The 24,553-nt window shown below is 36.6% G+C and overlaps 1 protein-coding gene across 2 annotated transcripts in view; it reads left to right on the plus strand.

Moving 5' to 3' along the window:
* The window catches only part of dpp10 (dipeptidyl peptidase like 10), a 618,779-nt gene that overhangs the window by 352,806 nt on the left and 241,420 nt on the right, over nt 1–24,553 (plus strand). For both annotated transcript variants that reach the window (XM_030124182.1, XM_030124183.1), the window contains exon 3: nt 13,579–13,674. In XM_030124182.1, the coding sequence (XP_029980042.1) occupies nt 13,579–13,674 (96 nt within the window). The remainder of the gene's footprint in view (nt 1–13,578; nt 13,675–24,553) is intronic.

Below are 24,553 nucleotides of genomic sequence, written 5' to 3' on the forward strand. Positions count from 1 at the left end.
TAGCCGTCTGGTGAACCTGTTATGCTCAAAGTATAACACGTTTTTCATTTCTTGGTAAGACTGGTATTGTAAGTCTTATTGGATGTTTTGGTCTTGTTTTTAGATGGCCTCCATCATTCTCTGAGAGGTTCAGGAGAGTCAGTATTTGGTCTGTAAACTGCACATTCACAGATAATCTGTGTCAAACATCGGACCTGACTATCCTTGAATGAGGACTGTCTCTCGAACATCATTAAGGCTGCTGTTGGGCCATAGTTAGGCTGACTTATGCAATCATTTAAGTATTTTATGTAAAGATGAAAGACTGCAGTGGTGTTCAGAGGGAAACTAGAGTCTGCTCAGGTTGAATGGACTGTACTTGAAAGTCCTATTTTGAGAAAATAGTTGGTTCCATAACAATCAGACACCCTCTGTGATGATCTGTAACGTCGTATCCATAGGCTAGATAATTAAAATGCCACCGGATAAGATCTAAAATTAACTAAATACTCTTTTTTATAAAACAAGTGACAGTTTGAGGTGTTTCAAGAGCCCAGGCCCATTTACTACAGCTGTAAAGTCTGTCATGGAGCCGAGCCATGGACCAAACACACATGTATTTTTATATCTCTTTTGTTCTTTATATCATCAAAAGCAAAGGTAAAACATAAAAACAAACAAACATGTCACTAAATGTCTGTTACAGTTAAGAAATCCATTGTGCTGAACCAGAACAACAACAGAGACCATTTTCATCAAGGTGAAATTTGATTTTTTTTTTTTTTTTTTTTTTTTTTGGGTTGGTATTGGTTAAATAAAGAAAGAAACAAAAAAAAACAAACAAACAAAAAAAAAAAAACAGTTTAATATAGACAGCATAGAAATTTAAAAAAAAAAGAAAGAACCAGGTAACAGCTACATCATTCCCTGGCACCAAGTGCTAACATTGGTATAGTATAACATCTATTTTGGATTGTATTTGGTTTCAGTTATATTGTGGGATGAGACGAGTAGACTGTCGGCCTTGGAGGAAGTCTGAACACTCTGAATGCACTCGTAGTTACTGTCAGATTCATTTATTACCTCCACTAGGAGGTACTGTGATCGCTTTGCTTTGTGTGCTTGTTTGTTTGTTTGTTTGTTTGTTTGTTAGCAAGATAACTCAAAAAGTTATGGACTGATTTTCATGAAATTTTCAGGAAATGTTGATACTGGCACAAGGAAGAAATGATTAAATTTTGGTGGTGATCGGGGGTGGGGGGCAGATCTGTCTTGGCGGAGGTCTGCGCTCTCCAAGTGCTTTTCTTGTTTAATTTCAGTCATTTCATTCAGGTGGAAAAAAGAAAAGATACTACCTCCATACCTCCCTATTATGGAACTTATTATTACTTTTCATTCTAAGCCGATGTTATGGAATATAAAAGTTCAAGGAGAAACTGGTCTGTTCAGGGCTGGAGTGGAACTCATTTTCAGCCCTGGAGTTTCATACCTCAGACTGACCCACTTTCGATCACGACCTATTAAATTAAAATCATGAATTTATAACCTTACATATTAAGTCTAAAATAGCAGACTGTCCTCAACAGCCTTGAAATTCAGTGTATTTTTCTAAAATATTTCCACTTCAGTGCAAGGGTTGGTTCACAATGTAAATGTATTTCAATATAAGTGCACATCAGCATTATTCTTTACAACACAACATCCTTTTCTACAATATCAGAATCTATTTCCTGTTCAAATAGTTGCTTACAGATATCCAAACCTCAGATTAAACAAGTGGTGCCAGGCACAACAAACCCTGCTCCTCACACATATTGTAGCTTGTTTTCATGTCTATGTGTGTGCTGAGGTCAGCATATCAACTGCCTCTATATATGTGTGAGTTTGAAGTAAATTGAGACAAAATTTATATTTTCATAGACAATTGAAATTTCGCCCATTATATGTAAATAGGAGAGGAAAAAGATTTAAATATTCATTAAAAATTTTAACTTTGACCTACTTCTCCCAAAATATAATCAGCTCTATTCTGGGTCACTGGCAGTCTATAAACCCAATTAGGTATGAATTCAACCAATAGTTTTGCTGTTACAGACATTTGAAATATCGCCCATTATAAGTAAATGGGAGAAGGAAAAATATTTTAAAAATTCATAAAAATTTTTAACTTGTTTGTGGTAACAAACAAACAAACAAACAAACCAAATCAAAAACAACACCCCTTGCCTCCCCTTCGGGGGTTGAGGTAGTAAAATAAATAAAAAATTATAACAAATTAGTGTTTCATTCATTTTCATTTCATTTGTTTGTTTATTTCGAGCATTTAATGAATACATGCAAATTCAAAATAAAATAAAAAAATTATTCATCTATACTCGAAAAGGAGAGGGAAGAAGAAAAACTTATTCAATCCCACCACTATTCCCATCAAATAACTTAACATAATAACATTTTAAATACTCACTGCTGTCCTTTGACTTCAAGCCAGAACAATGAACAAAATAGGCCTATACCAAATTAGAATGAACTCATTTGACAGCATTTACACTGCATAACCAAAATGTGCGTAAAACCATAGAAACAAAGTACATTCCTAGTGGTGTTACCACAGGTAACAGTTAACCGTCAACTTACATGATAATAATTACATACCACCAATGGTAAAAACAAAAAACTGCAATACCACAAGTGGTAAAGAACAGCAATAATTACATACCAACACTGGTAAGAAAAAAAAACAAAAAACTACAATAGCACTAATGGTAAAGGGCAGCACATACCAGCAATGGTAAGAACAATAGCAGATGGTAATGGACAACACAGACCAACTAGATGAGGAACAACAAGCGCACATTAACATATACAGGGTGGGGAAGCAAAATTTACAATGAACATTTAGTTGTTTTTTCTCAGCAGGCACTACATCACTTGTTTTGAAACCAAACATATATTGATTTCATAATCATACCTAACACTATTATCCATACCTTTTCAGAAACTTTTGCCCATATGAGTAATCAGGAAAGCAAACGTCAAAGAGTGTGTGATTTGCTGAATGCACTCGTCACACCAAAGGAGATCTCAAAAATAGTTGGAGTGTCCATAAAGACTGTTTATAATGGAAAGAAGAGAATGACTATGAGCAAAACTATTACGAGAAAGTCTGAGAGTGGAGGAAGCAACAAAAAACGTACCAAAGCTTTTATTAAAGCTCTCAAATCCAAAATCCTAAAGGATCCAACCAAATCCATGAGAAAAATGGCAATTGAACTTGAGGTAGACAACAAGACCGTAAGAAATGCAGTAAAATATGATTTGAAGTTAAAATCTTACACAAGAACACCAAAACACTTGTTGACAACAGCAACAAATCCAACTTTAGCAATTTTTGGGAATCATGTTTATGGCCGCCTTCTGGCCCAGATCTAAACCCTCTGGATTCTGCTATTTAGGGCATTTTAGAACATGCTACCAATAGAACATCACACAGCAATGTTGACTTTCTTAAAGATACTATTAAAGAAGAATGGGAGAAGTTGTCACCCGAATATTTGAGGAACACTTGCGCAAGTTTCAGGAAACGTGTGAAGGCAATTATTGAGAAAGAAGGAGGACACATAGAATAAAAACATTTTCTATTATGTCAATTTTCTTGTGGCAAATAAATTCTCACGACTTTCAATAATCTAATTGGTCATACACTGTCTTTCAATCCCTGCCTCAAAATATTGTAAATTTTGCTTCCCCACCCTGTAAGACAGAATATTGATGTAACAGTATTAAGACCCTCCATCTTTATACTGGGACCAGACCATATTTTTGTATAACAGTTTAAATCGGTGGATATTTTGGCATTGCTTATGTTGGATGTCCGGACTGTTCCAAAGTTTCACAGAAATGTAATCCTTATAAATAAAGAAAAAAATAATTATTACATTGTTCTCTGCAAGTTTGTTATTCACAGTAGAACTGAAGTTTCTAATGATGCCATTCTCTGTTCTTCCTCTGCATGAGCGTAGTTTCAAACAGACATGGCCAACGATAAAAGATGAATGAATGCCTGGGCAGTGCACTGGTCTGTGCCACTTTGTTTATTACAGTATCCTCGTCCAAAGACATGAGATTTTCTTTCTCAGTGCATACATTAACTTGAACGGGGGTTTTCAGGCAAAGTTGTCGAATTTTATTACCTCCGCCAAGTGTAACGGTGGAGGTTATGTTTTCATTGGGGTTTGTCTGTCTGTCTGTCTGTCTGTCTGTCTGTTAGCAAGATAGCTCCAAAAGTTGTGGAAGGATTTGGATGAAATTTTCAGTCTGCCTTGGCGGAGGTCTGCACTGTCCGAGTGCTTTTCTAGTTCAACTTCTCATCTTACCCATTTCATCATCTTCCATTGTTTCAAACTGAGCTCATTTTAGCAAAAAAGTTGCCAATTTTTGCACATTTGGCTGCATCAGCCTGAAGAGCTTTCTTCTTCTTGATTTGTGCCTTTTCTGCACCGCCTTAGCTCTTTTTATTTTCCATATTTCACACTGACCGTCACCTTCCTCTTTCCCTGGTACACGGTGTGCTGTGTGTTTGTTACGTCAAGGTCCGCCTACAAAAAAAAAAAAAAAAAAAAAAAAAAAAAAAAAAAGCTGTCAGTGAAGGGGAGGCTGCCCAGCTCAGGGACAGTAACATGTCACATCAAAGTCATTTATGGAAACCATCTCTGGTCATGCATGTGATCAACCCATCGTCATGACTGAACACCAGCAAAAAAAAAAAAAAAAAAAAGAAAATGCCGGCCCTCGTAGCCCAAAATCGGCCCAGCCCAACGGGAATTATCCAGATCTTCCCGATTACCCTCTCAAGGCCTGGGTCTGTTTCTGTTATTTATTTATTTATTTTATTAGTGATAGTTAACAAGACATCGTGGATAGAAAAACAACAACGCATAAACAAAGGGAAAATCAAACAAATAAACAAACCAAAAACAACAACAACGACAGAGTAATGACAACAACAATGACAACATCATATTACAATGAAAAATATAATAAATGTAAAGAGCAGCTAAACAATATAGCTTGGTTAGGGACAATAGGGAAAAGGGGAAGAGAGGAGTGTGAAAGAAAGAGAGAAAGAGAGAGTGGGGAGTGAGGGGGAAAATAATAATTACTATAATAATAATAATGATAATAACAACACAAAAATATATAATAATAATACCAATAGTCTAATTTGCTAGTATTATAGTGGTGGTGGTGGTAGCCTGTGCCTGTTTCTGTATAGCGTACATCTGTGCAGCTACAATCATTTACACCAGGGGTGTCAAACATGCGGCCCGGGGGCCAAATGCGGCCCACCAAAGGTTCCAATCCGGCCCATAGGATGAATTTGCAAAGTGCAAAAAATTCCACAGTCAAGGCTGTGGAACTCATAATAGCATCATAACATAATAGCATAATAACCTACAAAAAATAATGACTCCATATTTTCTTCTGGGTTTCATATGAAAAAAATAATATCACATTATGCCAATAAATAAGGACAACTTCAAATTTTTGTGTTTGTTTTAGTGCAAAAAATAACTTTAAAGTCTGAAAATATTTACATTTACAAACTATTCTGTTACATAAAATGTGAATAACCTGAACAAATATGAACAACTTGAAATGTCTAAAGAAAATTAAGCAAAATTTTAACAATTTGCATCTTACTCAGTGTTTAGTGTCTTTAGATCCATGTGTATAAATGTTAAGTTGAGGCATAATATTGTTGAAATTGCACATATTTTTCTTAAGAAATGTCAGTTTTTTCAGGTTATTCACATCTTTTTTGTTTGGGTAGTTTCTAAAAGTAAGTATTTTTATAATTTAATGGAGGTTTTTGCACTAAAACAAAAACAGAAATTTGGAGTTGTCATTATTTACAGGTTATTATGTTATTATTTTACTGGAGATCAAATCGGACGGAATGTGACCCCAGAAAGAAAATGAGTTTGAGAGCCCTGATTTACACTGTTATAATAATGGGAAGGTTGAAGTAATTCCAGTGTTCACTCACTTTGCACTGGGTGTGTTTTCTGTGTTCTGTAGTGAACTATGTGTTAATATAAACCAGACTGACACTGTATAAGTGTAAGATTACTGATGTTCAGTCTAACCAATCATCATTCCGCTCTCATAAATTTACTATTTCAGATAAAATTATACTGTATTAGCAAAACCACTTTACATTAAACACGTACACTAATGACTTTTTAAAATGGCAATATCATAAAAAGATTTGTGCATATGTCATTCTGTGGTAGGTACTTATATAATGATGACACTTGGTAACAGAGCTCAAATAAATCTGTAAAAAGCTCCATTACTCACACATGAGAGATCATTTGAGGGAGATTGTCATTCACAAAGACAGTAGATGTCAAACGGTAACAATGACATGTACCGTTTAGGAAAAAAAAAAAAATGTAATAAAGAAGACAATGTAATAAACAAATTAGGAGAATGAAAATCTAAAATAAACTGCAGTTTTGTATTTTATTTGCAGTGACTCAGTCAGATAAACGTTGATACATTTCCCAGCATCTCCCAGAATTGCTTACTTCTACTTTTCCATAGCTCGTACTTTTTTTCTATTTTTCTGTTGCTGCATCTGCTCAACCTGTGTTTAAATGCTTTGCCAGTAAAGTGGTTTACCACACATGCTAATGTATCACCAGCATTGGAACCAGAACCAGAACCAGAATGGGATGGGGGTGGGGGGGTGGGGGCGGGTGCAGGGGGCCACCGGTCCCCCCTCTTTACAAGCCTGCCCCCCATGCCCGGTTCCACCAGTTGCACATAACCATTAGGCCAGGACCCGACTGTGCTGAGAGGCTGAGACTGAGAGTGACTGAGAGACCACTCCCCCCCACCCCCACCCCTCTGTCTCTGTGTGTGCGTCACTGTTCGTGTGACTCGCAGCCTGCAACTGCTCTTTCTCTCACTCTCTCTCTCTCTCTCTCTCTCTCCCTCTCTCTCTCTCTCTCTCTTGCAGTGGAGACCGAACATTATGGGTTCTAGCACTGCACACTCACACACATACACTGTAAAAAAAATCTGTAATTAAAAATGTAAAAAAAAAAAAAAAAAAAAAAAAAAATATATATATATATATATATATATATATATATATATATATATATATATATATATATATATATACATATAAAACAATGACATGAAATTACTGACAATTAACCGTAAAAGAAGTATTTGTTCAGTAAATTTGACAAGACTTTTTGTTAATTGACAAATATCTTGTGTAATTATGGGAGGTTTCACAACAAAAATGTTGAATAAATGTATCTTGTGAATGTATAGCATGTATAAGCATTGATAAACTGTCCAAATAAAGTTTTTATCAATGGATTGTACAACTGAGTCTCATTGAAAATTATATATGTATATATATATATATATATATATATATATATATATATAGGTAATTTGATTGTTTTAATACATGGAAATATTCTTTATTAAACATTAAAAAGTAAACAAAAAAAAGCAAAATCTCATGTAAAGTTAGGGCAAAAAACTGTATTTTAATTATGGAAAATTACCTTATTTTTATGAGATGGTTATTTTCCGTTATTTAACATTATTTTTTCGGCACCCCTGCTGCCAGAATAATACAGTTTTTTTAACTTTTTTTTTTTTTTTTTACAGTGCGCACACACACACACACACACACACACACCACTTTCCACGGTGTTGTGACTGGACTCCTGAGCTGGCTTTATAAGCACTGATGTGGAGGGTTTTCTGTCATGTCCATGGACTTAAAAGTTGTCATTCACCATTTAGAGCAACATACAGAGAGATGCTATTTATGTCACTAATAAACACTTTAAACATACTGATAAACAACAACAGAGAAATACCTAGCCACCCCTCTGTGTGGAAAAAAACTAACTTCATATTCATGAGTGCTGCAGTTTGTTACATTCATTTTCTAAACCTGCTTTATCCTCACTAGGGTCACGGGGGTCACTGGAGCTACATAGGGGCGAAGGCAGGGCAGGGCTGACATATAGAGACAAACAATCACTGTCACATTCACACCTATGGGCTATTTAGATTAACCAGTGAACATATCAGTACATGTGTTTGGACAGTGGGAGGAAGCCGGAGTACCCGGAGAGAACCCACGCAGACACGGGGAGAACATGCAAACTCCACACACAAAGGTCCCACCCCCCTCGACTGGTGTTGGAATCGAACCCAGGACCTTCTTGCTGTGAGGCACGAGTGCTACCACTGCACTACCGTGTCGCCCCCAGTTCGTTACGTGTTCTTATTTCCGTTTTCAAAAGACAGGCTCTTGTAGCAAAGGCTACTTTTCCATTTCATCTGATGATTGTAATTAAAAATATGCACCAACATTAGGCTACAGTGTGACAAAATTATGTACACCTGACAGTCATTCAATTCAACAACCCCATTGGCCCTCCCACTTCTAAAATGAGGCATTGCTGATCACCAGTGACTTTTTGTTTCAGATGTGTTGATGCTGGAAAGCCTCTAAATTGGAACAGTTATAATCCCAGGGTCAGTGAATGCTGGAAGAGGTTGATTTTAAACGATGGCCAAGTAATAAAGCTACAGAATAGAGACAGATTGCACTGTATTGTATTCTGAACGCCACAATCACTGGGAAAGTAACCAGTACTGATATGAAACCAAATGTTGGCGCACTGATAAAATGTATTAATAATAAGATAATGTTACATAGTTAATTTAGCACCCTGTGGGTACTACAGTATTTGGCCAAATTCAGTCTGAAAACTCTTGTGGTAAATTCATGCGATTTCTCAGCCTTATTTGTAACATATACGCACATTCAAGAAAAAGAAAACATATGAAGTCTTTTTCAAGGTTCTGAGGGAAATGCATGGAAGTTTGGGTGTAGTGGATTAAACTAAAGCAAAGATGGAAAGAAGTTAGCAGTTAACCCTATAATGCCAAATGTATTGTATTTGATACATGAGTTTTGAAGCCCTTTACATGATCTGGATGATATTTTTTTTCTTGAAAAACCTGATGTATACAATTAGATACATGAAATACACAGATAATCCACCAGGGGGGAGGAATTCATTCACCAGAGGCCTTTCCAGTGACACTACAAGATTGGCTCAATCCCAATTCACCCCTTGGCCCCTCCCCCTCCATTTTGCACATACATGTGAAGGGGTAGTGTTGTCCCGATTCTTGATTAGACGGAGGGAAAGGGCTAAGGTGGAGGACTGTATAGCCCTTGAAATGGAGATTTTCCAGGACCACACTACAAACGGAGGGGTAGGAGAAATTTCCCATCATAATTCTGTTCGAATCATTGGTGTGATGAAAGAAACACACAAATGTACGTATTTTCTTCATAAACAGCTTAATCATTTGATCGACCGTTTAATGCCGTTTCAATGCGTTATAGATCACATTTCTGCAGTTTATAGTTGATAGCTGCAAAAACATGACCAAAGCCCATGGAACAGAGACAGTTACAGCTGCTGACGGCATGGGGAATACTTTTGGAAACAAAGTTTTCGCATCTGTTTATAGCGGCATTGATGACTGCTGATTTAACAGGTCTTGAAGGGTTGTCCCATTTCATAGGAGAATGTTTCAACCCCTACCCCTTGCAGCTCCGTTTCAAGGGGTAGTGTCAAGTGCAAGGGCCAAGGGGTAGGGGTAAGGGGGAGGGGTACGGGGTGAATCGGCATCTGGCCATTGTCATTAATGAGGAAGGAGGCAGAACTTTGCCAATTTTGAAAAGGAATGACCAATTTGTTAGACATGCTTGTCTTATATTATGTTTTTGTTTGTTCAAAAAGAGTAATATTTGAGCACTCAGACCTGATGTATCAAATATGATACAAAATTGAAACTCATACATGGGAACTGATATTTGAAAAAAAAAAAAAAAAAAAAAAGGTTCTTCAGAAGGACCAATAAAGGCTTCAGTTTCAAAGAAATGGAATTTTCTGTCAGTGATTTACTGGTTCAGGCTTTACAGGGTTAAAGATGTTATGTGTTTGGGTTGTGAGGCTATGTGTTAGCATGACTAAGGCCCTTCCAAACAAACTAAAGCATAATAGTGTTACTGCAGTGCCTGATATATTCATCCACCTGTCTCAGGTTTACCTCTATCCTGATGTTTGAGTGTTTGTCTTGGCAGTGATGAAATGCATCAAGATGCCACAGTTTCCTGATACTTCCTGATACCGTCTTTCACTTCCACTCCACTCAGCTCAATGTATAAAATGTAGTTCTGGGTTGTTTACACTGTCAGTAGTCTGTCCCAGCGCACAAAACTTTTAGGAATGTTTTATCTCTATTTGAGATACAAGGGCATACCTTCATGGAAAACAAAGCTTATGGAGAGCAAGGGGCCAAGAATGCCTGGTCCCCATAGCCTAAACTTCACACTAAACTACACTATACACTAAACTTCTAAGAAGATTACCTCAGAAGTTTAAATTACTGCCCCATTAATAACATTTTAGACTGAATAGTATGGTTTTGATGTCTGTTGTGTTGTTTTTTTATTGACAGGTGTGTATTACTGTCTCTCATTTCACATTAAACTATCTTTCAGTGTTTCAGTCAATGGTGAAGAAATAGTGTATGTTGTAAAACTGACATTATCGTGGCTTTCTCTCATAATCTGCAAAGTCCTTCAACATTATCAAACCTGTAGTTATTTTCACATCTTATAATACTTTTCCACCTCACTCTTGAAGAACATGGTGAAAAACACTGAGGAAACAGTTGTTTTACTCTTGGTGACACAGTGACTTTCATGAGACAATAGATGCAGTCCACTGAGTCATTTCTACTCGACAGTAGCTAAATATTGATTTACTGTCTCTAACGCAAACTGCAACTTTCTTGACCTGTAAAATGATCTTTTAGTTGAAAAACATCATATTTTGTGGTGGCATGGTGGCACAATTCAACTAGGATCAAAAAATTATCTCTCTCCTTTTCCACGGTTCATATGTTTTCCAAAGTTAAAACCTCATGGGGTGCAAGGCAAAGGGTAATAATGTCTCCAATACCAAGGTTGGTAGGTTTCACCCAAATTATCGTCTTTAAGTGTTCAAATCTGTGTTTGGTGTGTAACCAGGTTGTCGGTATATATACACTAAATTCCACCCCTTACTATGGACCATTTTCTGTGTTATATTTATAGTATTGTAGTATTACATATAGTATTATTTAAATATCTTTGTTCTCACGAGCCTGTTCCTAAATGTTTACTATGTTGTCCATCTAGAGCAGGGGTGTCAAACATGCGGCCCATGGGCTAGTGATGTAAACCGGTCTCAAGACCAATTTTTTGTGGTCTTTGTCTTGTCACACACTCAACTCATTTGGTCTCGGTCTTGTCTTGGCCTCGATACCCTTCGGTCTGGGCAGTATCTTGGTCTCGGTCTAGCCCAAGGGTGTCAAACTCATTTTAGTTCAGGGGCCACATTCAGCTAAATTTGATCTGAAATGGGCCGAACCAGTAAAATAATAACATAATAATATATAAGCAAGGTCAACTCCAAACTTTTCTCTATGTTTTAGCACGAAAAAAGTAAATTTACATTATAAAAAGGTTTACATCTACAAACTATCCTTTCAAAAGATGTGAATAACATGAACAAACTGAAAAAATAAGTGTAATTTTAACAATATTCCGCCTCAGTTTGTCATTTAGACATATACATTATAACTTACAGATCATAGTGGATCTACAAATGCACAAAACATTTAGTAACACACAGAATATTGTTAAAATTGTTCTTACTTCTCTTAAGACAGGTCAGGTTCTTCATATTTGTTCAGGTTATTCAAATTTTTTGCGAAATTATCTGTTGTTTTAGTGTAAATACATGAAAATATTCACATTTCCAAAGAGAAAAATTTGGAGTTGTCATTATTTATATGTTATTATGATAGTATTTTACTGGTCCGGCCCACTTGAGATTGAATTGGTCTGACTGTGGAACCTGAACTAAAAGGATTGTTAATATCTTCAGTGTAATCTTTGCATTTCACAAATTCATCCCATGGGCCAGACTGGACCCTTTGGCGGGCGGGATTTGGCCCCCGGGCCGCATGTTTGACACCTGTGGTCTAGCCAGTCTTGACTACAACACTACCGTGGTCCATAACCGGCCTGCCCAAAGATTCCAATCTGGCCCGCAGGACGAATTTGCAAAGTCCAAAAACTACACAGAAGATATTAACAGTCAAGGGTGTTGAACTCGTTTTAGTTCAGGGCACAAACAGAAAAATAAATAGCTAGCCTACACAATAAAAACCACACAATAAAAATACAATAAAAACACACAAGGTAGTAAGACCAGAGGCACTAGCCAGTACTAAGGTACAGTCATCGTCATCATCATCATCATCATCGTCATTGTCATCATCATCATTGTCATTATCATCCTCATCCTCATCAGCATCTCCATCCCTCTCACCTCTCCACCATCCTCAACACCGCCCTCCCTCCCCTCCCAAGTGTTTTATTGTACCCCCTGATGGCACGGGATAGGCTCCAAGCGACCCCCCTGACCCTAGTGAAAATAAAGCGGGTTCAGAAGATCAGATCTTCTGTTTATTGCACAGGTGTCAAACATGCAGCCCGGGGACCAAATCCAAGGGTCCAATCTGGCCCGTAGGATGAATTTGTGAAATGCAAAAATTACACCGAAGACATTAACAATCACTAGTGTAAAAATCCCTTTACACTTCCATACATACATACATACAGGTTCCATACATACACATATAAACCGATTAGATCTCATTTGGGTCAGACCAGAAAAATACTGTCATAGTTACCTATAAATAATGGCAACTACAGATTTAAACTTTGTTTTAGTGTAAAAAAAAAGTAAAATTACATGAAAATGTTTCCATTAACAAACTATCCTTTTACAAAAAATGTGAATAACCTGAAGAAACATCAACAACGTGAAACGTCTTGAGAAAAGTAAATGTAATTTTTTTCAATATTCTACCTGTTACTAAATGTTTTGTGTATTTGTAATTCTAATGTAAGTTGTAATGCACATGTGTAAATGATAAACTGAGGCAGAATATTGTTAAAACTACACTTGTTTTTCTTAAGACGTTTCAAGTTGTTCACGTTATTCAGATTTTTAAGGAAACAATGTAGATATAAACATTATCATGATGTAATTTTACTTTTTTCACTGTTATTCTCCTGGTCCAGCCCACTTGAGATCATATTGGGGTGAATGTGGCCCCTGAACTAAAATGAGTTTGACACCCCTGGTTTATTGAATGAAACTAGTTTTCCCTAACAGACATTCTAACTCAACTGTAGTTGTGGTTAATGAGTTACATTAATAAGACAAATGTGATTCACATGTTTGTAGATCTTTGTCTGCTAGTGGTCAGCATTAATTCTGCACTTTCATCCAAAATACAATCACTTGTACAAACCGAAGGGAGACTGTTTCTGTACAGTCTTTGATAGAGAGCCTATGATGAAAAAATCCAAATGTACTTCAATGCAATTTAGTACCTTGTGGTTTGCTTTTACAGATGACAATCAAGCTGGAAGTGATACCAAACTGACTGTGGAGGATCTGTTCAAACCAGAGTTCAGAGCCCATGACCCCGAAGTCAAATGGATCAATGGTGAGTATTCCATAATATGAACTATGTCTTCTGGCGGAGAAAAAAAAGACCTGTTCTGTTAATTCACAAGGTGCGGGCATGAATGAAGTAAAGTCAAATTGCTGGTTGTATTTGTCTACAATGATCACTGGTTTTGAGGAGTGTTTTGCAGTGAACACAGCTTTCTGGAACTGGTGCTAATGAGGCTTGATTTATTTTTATCACAGCAATAACCATAAGGCTTTATTGCCTGCTTGTTCCATGGAATGACAAATGCAGTACCAATGTGGCATAGTCATTATTTCCTTTTGAATTATACAATAAGTTGAGTGACAGCTTGGTAAACCGCCTACATTACCTGCCCTGCACTTCACTCTGTACATTCCGAATATACAAAAACTGCACTTCGACGCCACTTGACATCAATGACATCTTGGTGAGTTCGGAGTGCGAAAAACAACAGCTCGGCTTTAATTCAACTGCAGAAACAATGACATGCGTCGTTTCTCCTGCTTTGTAATCAAGTCAGTGAAACAGCCGCAGACAGTTGAGGTTTAAACGAGGCTGGCATGTTGCAGCCTGCTTTTACCTTGCATCTTGTTATGCAAATTCACACACACAGATTCATTTTCTCTTTCTTTATTTACATTGTATTGATTCCTTATTTGCCAGAGGGGGATCATATGTTAAGCCTGGATGGCCTTGGCTGCAAATAAACCACATCAAGTGAAGTGCAAGTGAATCTGATTATGGTTTGCTTAGAGGGAGGGAGAAGATAACAATACCTCAGAGGAAAAGGATGGACAGGATTGCGGCGTTCCCACATTGCTCTCCGTCTGTCTCCTTTCCTACGGATTAGTGTGTTTGTTTTGGCTTTCCTCTTCGTTGCCCATCGACTGCGTGACTCTCACTCTGAGCTCAAGGCCAAGGGATAGAGGCAAGGCCTTTCTGTCCATCAATATTTCATTCCCGGGTGACATTTTTCCACTATCTTCACAACGCCATCTCATTCCCTGAGCTGACCTCGGGCGAGACAGAGAGTGCACCAATGTTGTGCGATGAGGCAGTCAGAAAAGTCAGCTTTATATGGTGGTTTGTGGATGGATGGGGCAAAATAGACCCCAGACAAATGGGAGAAGATAAGAGACAGACGGGCGAAAGGAATGATTGATCACAAGGATTTGTAGCAAAAATGAGATTTTTTTTTTTCCCTGAGACCCAGGCTTTGAAGGTTTGACTCAAAAGAATCCCGTGTCTGTCTACATTAGACATGATCTGAGTAGCTAAGTCCTGTGACCGAATGAATAATCAAGTGCCAGTGTCATATACAGCACAAACATAAGTTTATCTCATTGCTGGCATTTGCATAAACTTGCATTTTAAAGCTTCATCCTGCAGCAAGAATGTGCAATGCAGTGCATCTGAAATTCCATTACATGTGACTTAGTACACTGTTACTCCAGTATGAAACCAAATATGTGTGAATATTACAGTATGCAAGGATTCAACAGCAATCCAGCAAATATATCCCATAATCATAAGCTTTAGGTAAATCATGCCAACTCTCATTTGAATAGTTGTTTTGTCAGTAATTTAAAGATAAGTTTAAAGGCAAGTTTACCTGCTGTTTGCATTTTCTAACTAGAAAAGCACTCGGAGAGCGCATACCTCCGCCAAGGCAGATCAGCCCCACCCACCCCCACCACCACCAAAATATAATCATTTGTTCCTTGTACCAGTATCAACATTTCCTGAAAATTTCATCAAAATCTGTCCAGAACTTTTTGAGTTATCTTGCTAACAAACAGACAAACCCTGATGAAAACATAACCTCCGCCGTTCCTGGCCGGAGGTAATAATGGATGAAATCTTGCCGGACAGGTATCAGTTAGCAAAAGGTGCAGTTGCCAGTGGTAGGTAAAGTTGCCAGGTTGCCACAGCTAGAAACTGCTAGGTGCAAATTTGTTCTGAGGAGCTGAGGAAATTTACACCTCGAGAAGTGTCAAAGAGAATGGAAGCTAAAGAAGCCAAACTCAGGTTGGTTTTTGACAACCACATTCACACCAAAATGGGGAAGCTGTGCAGATACACACTAATGTAGCCAGTGAGCGAAAAATTAAGGTTAACTTCTTATCAATATGTCAATAAATATTGTTTGACAGTAATAAAGAATGTACATATACAGAGATTGCAGCAAGAAAACAAAACCATGGTGCTTTTTAGCCAACTTTGGTCCCATAATGGCAGGAAAATAGCTCTACTGATAGGCAATCCTGATGCAATAAAACAGTATATTGAGTTGCAGTTCTTGGCAACCTAATTTTTTGGTAGTGTCTGGGGCCCTTTTAAAGCTGTGAGTGATCAGATCATTAAGCTGCACTAACTGCATTCAGATTTGATGTTCAGACTATAACCAGCAGTGGTCGGGGATACACATGCATATGTCAACATGGAATGAAAGGCAGTCATAAGTTTGGACTCACCTGGTTTTTCTTTATTTTCATGACTATTTACATTGTTGATTCTGACTGAAGACATCAAAACTCTGAATGAACACATATGGAATTATGTAGTTTAAAAAAAGTGTGACATAACTCAAAACATGTTTTATATTTTAGATTCTTAAAAATAGCCACACTTTGCTTTTATTACTGCTTTGCACATTCTTGGCATTCTCTCATTGAGCTTCGTGAGGTAGTCACCTGAAATGTTTTCCAATAGTCTTAAAGGAGTTTCCAGTGATCCTGAGCATTTATTGGCCATCTGCGGTCCATTTCTTGTCATTTAAATGAGATGGTGTGTTCAAACTTTTGACTGGTAGTGTATATTAGGGGTGTAACACTACCGTAAATTTCAGTTCAATACGTTTTCGGTGCAGGGGTCTTCAGTTCGACATATATTCGAAACATTTTCGGAACAGTGAAGGGGATCAATGTCATTAAAAAAAAAAACTTAACTGATAACTGATCTTCAGGAAACAATGCCAGCACACCACTGACATAAGTGACAGGGAATCGGAAAAGCTCCCAAATCGGACACCTTGGAGAAGATGCGGGGTCTTCCAGCTCTGGCTTTGTACCTGTGATGCTGCTCTGAGCTGCCATGCTGGTTCACATTCAGCATGTGTATGGTGCATGGACCGCTTAGACGTCTGTCCACCCTGCTCATACTGTGTGTACCACTTCAAGGTTCGTGTGGAAACTCAGAGTGAGTGTTTGTGTTCTTCACATAGGCTACATGTATTTGTTCAGTAGACCAGTGTTTCCCAACCACTGTGCCACGGCACTTAAGTGTGCTGTGAGAAATCATCAGGTGTGCCGTTGAAGATTATCCAATTTCACCTGTTTGCTACTGTAAGCCAGTGGCGTGATATACAGGGGTTGGACAAAATAATGGAAACACCTTCATCTCAAGATGATAATGCCCCAATCCATACAGCTAGAATTGTTAAAGAATGGCATGAGGAACATTCTAATGGAACATTCAAACTCCTCCTGTACACATTTAAATCCATTCACAATCTCGCCCCTCAGTACCTGTCAGACCTCCTCCATGTCGCCACTCCAGTCCGTTCCCTCAGGTCCTCCTCCTCTATCCACCTCACCGTGCCCCCTATCCGTCTCAGCACCATGGGAGGCCGAGCCTTCAGCCACTCTGCTCCTCAGCTCTGGAACTCCCTCCCACCATCCATCCGTAACTGTGACTCTCTCCCCACATTCAAATCCAGACTCAAAACTCACCTGTTCAGAATTGCCTACCCCCCATAAGCTCTAATCTCCATTCTACTACTTCATTTCTATATATAGTAATTATTTGTTTTAATCTGTTTATTTCTTTGTATTTTATGGATTGTTTGTTTTATCTTGTTGTACAGTGTCCTTGGGTGTCTTGAAAGGCGCTTATAAATAAAATGTATTATTATTATTATTATAATGAAGTTGAGCATCTCGTATGGCCGGCACAGTCCCCAGACCTCAACATTATTGAGCATTTATGGTCAGTTTTAGAGATTCAAGTAAGACGTCGATTTCCACCGCCATCATCTCTAAAAGAGTTGGAGGGTATTCTAACTGAGGAATGGCTTAAAATTTCTTTGGAAAGAATTCACAAGTTGTATGAATCAATACCTCAGAGAATTGAGGCTGTAATTGCCGCAAAAGGTGGACCTACACCATATTAAATTGTATTTTGTTGATTTTTTAAGGTGTTTCCATTATTTTGTCCAACCCCTGTAGATATGTACAACTGCATGCACCAGTGATCCACTCTACAACAACAGTTTCCCTTTGCAAAATGAAAATGAAAATGAATTGGCCCTGATGGGGTGCGTTCTGTTGATAAAGCCCCCCTCACTAGTGATGTGGGACCTGCGGGCCCCACGAATCGGGTCACTGACGCACCCCTGTCAGCTTTCTTGTTCCAAACGCCCCACGTCTTTCTTCAATTCCTGCAAGAATATCAGCTTTGTGTTCAACCAAACAGGCCCAGGTTTCACACTGAGTAAGTAAATTGAGGCTAGACTAGATTTGCATTATATTTCAATAAATATACTTTTTGGGACATTTTTGTTTGGTGGTGTACCTTGTGATTTTTCTAATGTAAAACATGTGCCACGGCTATAAAAGGTTGGGAAACACTGCAGTACACATCCATATTGCATTGAAGACCCCAAAGAAAAATGGTTTGGTACAAACAAGTGCACCGTTACACCCCTAATATATATGAGTGTGTGTACATACATATACATACAGGGTGCAATGTGTAAAATAAACAGAGGGGGGGGTGTTTTGTTTTTCTCGGGTGGGGTGGGGTGGGGTGGGGTGAAGGAGTTATATACGTGGGGGTGCGGTCCATTGCAAACGTAACCAACGAAAGGTAAACTTTACATACTTTTGACGTCCAACTCCCGGGTTCTATTCCTCTATTATACAGCGGATCTTACACAAAATTTTCACTACTTCTACACTGTAAGTCCAGAATTTGTATTTACTAAAATGCTTTAATTACAATGCACTTAAATGATTTAAGTTTTATGATGTTACTATAAAATGTTAAGTATATTCTACTAATTTGTAGATATAGTTGAAAGTATGAAAAAGTTTAAGTTGAATGGAATTGAATCACTAAGTTTTAGTCATGACCACACCTTTTTATCTTCGCATTGCATTGTGGGTATTGGGCATGTTGTTGAAAATGTGTTATTTTTCTGTGCAGGGGTTCAGCGGGGTTGTGGTGTTAGTGTTAATTTGGATTTAATGTGTGTATGGCAGTGTTTATTGGCCTTTTTGTGTTTGTTTTTGTATTTTTGTAGAGCTGCACCATGAGTCAGAGCCAGAGGAAGAACTATGGCTTTACTGTTCATCTAAGATTGCTATTGTGCAATGGAAATCTTAATGTCTTGTCAATTTAAGCGCACTTCCTGTACTGGCAAATGACACTGAACTAACTTCCACTCATTCTACAATATATTAAGTTGACTAATTTCATAACTACTTTGATAAGGAATAAGATTTTGACTTTGATTAACGTAAAAAAAAGTTGTTTAATCAATGATAAATTAATCTGGCTGCAATTGAGAAAATTAGTCAGTGTAACTTAAAATGCTGAGTTGAATGGTTGGATAGTGGGGTTGGTTTTACAACAGATGTAAAATACAAATAACTTGTCTTATAGTGTTTTCTACTTAATAGTTTAAGTTCAATACTTTTAGCATTAAAGTTGAACCTACTTAAACCAATTGATTAGTCGATCAGTACTCAAATCATTTAAGTGCAATCACTTGCCTCAGATTTTTTCAGTAAACTCTACTTATCCGGGCTTACACGCTGGGCCCCATGAATATGGCGCCTCAGTGCATGGGGACATTCGTGAATTCTGAGACTGCTGACAGTTCAGTTCAGGTGAACATTAGTGGAGTAATGTAGGATATAGGTGGGAGAAAATTGACACAACCTGTCTGGTATTTACATTGGTTGGTTGCCCCCCCCAGGATGAAATTCACTGAGCAGAAGTAGGGATGTAAAAACCAGAGAGGGGGGAGGGGGGGTTTGATCCCCTCACCCCCCAACAATTTGCACCCTGTATACATATATTCCAGTTTCATGTGTGCAGTGGTGCTTGAGTTTCATGGAACCACACGGCACCATTTTTTCCTCCTCACAGATAAATAATAATATAGAGAAATTCATGTACACGTTCATTTTTCAATCGTCACCAAGTCCTATTTCAAGAACCAGTAAAACAAATACAATAGTCAATGTTGTTATATTGACAATTAGGGTGTATTGAGTGTTTCATGTCACACAGTTAATAGGCAGAAAAACATTCCACTTTAAAAGCTGCGTGCTGCTGTTTGAGCTACACACTGCATTACATTTTAAAAGGAAAATTACAAAGCCAGTCTGTTAATCTACAAATGAATGCTTACAATATGTTTAGGCTTCAGGTGAGCTTGTTTATTTGCATATAGAGAGAGCAGAAGTGTTCACGCTTTGTATTTGTTTTATTCACATACTGAAAATGTAGTGCATAGAGACAGCCCTAGTTATTCATTTTGTTAATCTAATAAATAGCTGTTTTTTTTCAGTACTGTATGAGTAAAAAACACTGCTGAGGGTTCATCACAGAAAGCGAGCAAACAGCTGTGGATTTTAGAGCCAACAGTAAGTGCTTAAGGTGGCCTGATTACATGTCAGCATGAACGATCACTGAAAAACAGAACTAATGTCCAGCATCCTGGAAATATACTGTGTGATCAGCCCTATTAGAAAAAGTAAGGTGCATTTGTAAACCTGTTGTTTAACTGTGTATTTTTGCCTGTGTAGGCTGTGGTTCGTACTGTGGCGTGCTCTGAAGGACCAGACGTCCTTTCGTGCGGTGCAGTTTGTGATATGAATGCAAAGCAGACCAACCACAGGGCTTTGCGATGGTGATTTTACCATGAATTCAGACCGCTAAAACTGATGATTGGATTCACGCACTCATCAAGAATTCAATCTCTTAAGCGGTCATATAGTATCATGGGGAGGATGATGTCGTAACCATGGTAACCATTACAGAGACACTGAGAGGGGGTTCAGTTACTGGAATGTCAGGCTTGTATTGTACTCTGTATTGGAAGTCTGTCAGTATTAAATACACTGTGACATGCACACTAATGTTCCACTACTATTCTATTAATAATATATTGGGTCATATAAACGGCAGATTCCATTTTTTAAACGGATATTCTCGATGATTCCTTTTTATGAACTGAGCCTTTTTCCCCATAAGATGTGTGACACGATAATACATAATTCCCCTTTTATGAGGAAGTATCGTCTCCTTTGCAGATTTTAAAATAGGTTGCAACGCATGATAAAGATGCATGCTCAAAGAAAAGTCCACATTTTCTGGCTTAGAAGGTGAAAACGCACCTACCGTTGAATATTTCTACAGGATATCAGGATGTCAACAGGTTTTTGAATATGAAAAAGCTGACCTTTAGTAGACTGTGTTTGAAGCAAAGAAAGAGAGAGGATATATTCACCAAGAGCAACCTCTGCACCACACTGCAAAAATCTAAATCTTACCAAGTGTATTTTTCTCACTTCTGGTCAAAATATCCCATCACACTTAAAATTAGACATAATCACCTAAAGAGTAACTTTTCAGTCAGATATAAGAACTTATTTCTAGACAATGCAAGATAATTTTCACTCGTTCCATTGGCAGATTTTTTGTTTTTTTTTGCTTAATTCAAGATTTTTTTTAATTTATTTTTTTTGCTTGAGTCATAACCAGGGGTTAGCTATGATGCACTGTTTGTTTTGTTTCATGATCACAAATATTGAGTTGTCAATCAATCAATCAATCAATCAATCGTAAATACAGCACCATATCGTACACTGCAAAAATCTCAATCTTATCAAGTGTATTTTTCTCAGTTTTAGTCAAAATCTCATCACACTTAAAATTAGACATAATCACCTAAAGAGTAACTTTTCAGTCAGATATAAGAACTTATTTCTAGACAATACAAGATCATTTTGGCTTGTTCCATTGGCAGATTTTTTGTTTTTTTGCTTAATTCAAGATTTTTTATTTATTTATTTATTTATTTATTGTTTTTGCTTAGGTCATAACCATTAGTTAGCTATGATGCACTGTTTTGTTTCATGATCACAAATATTGAGATGTCAATCAATCAATCAATCAATCAATCAATCAATCAACCAATCAATCAATCAATCAATCAATCAATCAAATGTAAATACAGCACCATATATTACACTGCAAAAATCTAAATCTTACAAAGTGTATTTTTCTCACTTTTAGTCAAAATCTCATCACACTTAAAATTAGACATAATCACCTAAAGAGTAACTTTTCAGTCAGATATAAGAACTTATTTCTAGACAATACAAGATAATTTTTGCTTGTTCCATTGGCAGATTTTTTTTTTTTTTTTTTGCTTAATTCAAGATTTTTTTTTTAATTTTTTTTTTTTTTTTTGCTTAAGTCATAACCAGGAGTTAGCTATGATGCACTGTTTTGTTTCATGATCACAAATATTGAGATGTCAATCAATCAATCAATCAATCAATCAATCGTAAATACAGCACCATATCGTACACTGCAAAAATCTCAATCTTATCAAGTGTATTTTTCTCAGTTTTAGTCAAAATCTCATCACACTTAAAATTAGACATAATCACCTAAAGAGTAACTTTTCAGTCAGATATAAGAACTTATTTCTAGACAATACAAGATAATTTTGGCTTGTTCCATTGGCAGATTTTTTGTTTTTTTGCTTAATTCAAGATTTTTTATTTATTTATTTATTTATTTATTTATTGTTTTTGCTTAGGTCATAACCATTAGTTAGCTATGATGCACTGTTTTGTTTCATGATCACAAATATTGAGATGTCAATCAATCAATCAATCAATCAATCAATCAATCAATCAATCCATCAACCAATCAATCAATCAATCAATCAATCAATCAAATGTAAATACAGCACCATATATTACACTGCAAAAATCTAAATCTTACAAAGTGTATTTTTCTCACTTCTGGTCAAAATATCCCATCACACTTAAAATTAGACATAATCACCTAAAGAGTAACTTTTCAGTCAGATATAAGAGCTTATTTCTAGACAATGCAAGATAATTTTCACTCGTTCCATTGGCAGATTTTTTGTTTTTTTTTCTTAATTCAAGATTTTTTTTAATTTTTTTTTTTTTGCTTGAGTCATAACCAGGGGTTAGCTATGATGCACTGTTTGTTTTGTTTCATGATCACAAATATTGAGTTGTCAATCAATCAATCAATCAATCGTAAATACAGCACCATATCGTACACTGCAAAAATCTCAATCTTATCAAGTGTATTTTTCTCAGTTTTAGTCAAAATCTCATCACACTTAAAATTAGACATAATCACCTAAAGAGTAACTTTTCAGTCAGATATAAGAACTTATTTCTAGACAATACAAGATAATTTTGGCTTGTTCCATTGGCAGATTTTTTGTTTTTTTGCTTAATTCAAGATTTTTTATTTATTTATTTATTTATTTATTGTTTTTGCTTAGGTCATAACCATTAGTTAGCTATGATGCACTGTTTTGTTTCATGATCACAAATATTGAGATGTCAATCAATCAATCAATCAATCAATCCATCAACCAATCAATCAATCAATCAATCAATCAATCAAATGTAAATACAGCACCATATATTACACTGCAAAAATCTAAATCTTACAAAGTGTATTTTTCTCACTTTTAGTCAAAATCTCATCACACTTAAAATTAGACATAATCACCTAAAGAGTAACTTTTCAGTCAGATATAAGAACTTATTTCTAGACAATACAAGATAATTTTTGCTTGTTCCATTGGCAGATTTTTTTTTTTTTTTTTTTTTTGCTTAATTCAAGATTTTTTTTTTTTTTTTTTTGCTTAAGTCATAACCAGGAGTTAGCTATGATGCACTGTTTTGTTTCATGATCACAAATATTGAGATGTCAATCAATCAATCAATCAATCAATCAGTCAAATGTAAATACAGCACCATATCTTACACTGCAAAAATCAAAATCTTACTATGTGTATTTTTCTAATTTCTAATCAAAATATCTCATCACACTTAAAATAAGACATAATCACTTAAAGAGTAACTTTTCAGTGAGATATAAGAACTTATTTTCACTTGTTCCATTGGCAAGTTTTTTTTGCTTGAATTAAGCAAAAAGAAAAAACCTGAAAATTATCTTGGTAAGATTTCTTGAAATAAGATTTTTAAGATCTATTGTCTAAAAATAAGTTATTCAGTAGATTGTAATTGATTTTCACAATGGCGTGTTAGGACCTCGTGAAAAAATAAAAAGACATGTAACTACGACAATAAAGTTGTAAAATATCAAGATAAAACCTGTAATTTTAGGAGAATAAAGTCGAATACAAAAAGAGGCATAATTTTTCAAGAATGAAGTTGTAATATCAGGAGAATAATCCTGTCATGTTTTGAGAATAGAGCCATAATATTAATAGTGCTTTTCAGCCATAATTTTATTGCACAAATGAAATAAAAACAAAAAAAACAGCAAGACCGTGAGACCTTAAGAACCAAAAATGCATCAGTAAGGTTCTATTTCCTGTTGGTGTTCAGCCAATGGGTGAAGACAGCAGAAGACACTCCATTGTCCAATGGACGTATGCCCATTACTAACCCTAACCCTGCTTTACAGAAGCTAGTTAGCATGATCCCTGTGATCAGCAATGACAAGGTAAGCTAACGTTTTTATGACTAGTTAGCATTCTTTATCAATTGCGGATTTATCTACCGGCGACCTCGGTGTCACGCCCCCTGTTTGAACATGTAAAATGTTGAAAAAAATGCAAGTGTTCCTGCTG

The sequence above is a fragment of the Sphaeramia orbicularis genome, chromosome 21 (assembly GCF_902148855.1).
Source record: "Sphaeramia orbicularis chromosome 21, fSphaOr1.1, whole genome shotgun sequence".
In the NCBI taxonomy this organism is placed as follows: domain Eukaryota; kingdom Metazoa; phylum Chordata; class Actinopteri; order Kurtiformes; family Apogonidae; genus Sphaeramia; species Sphaeramia orbicularis.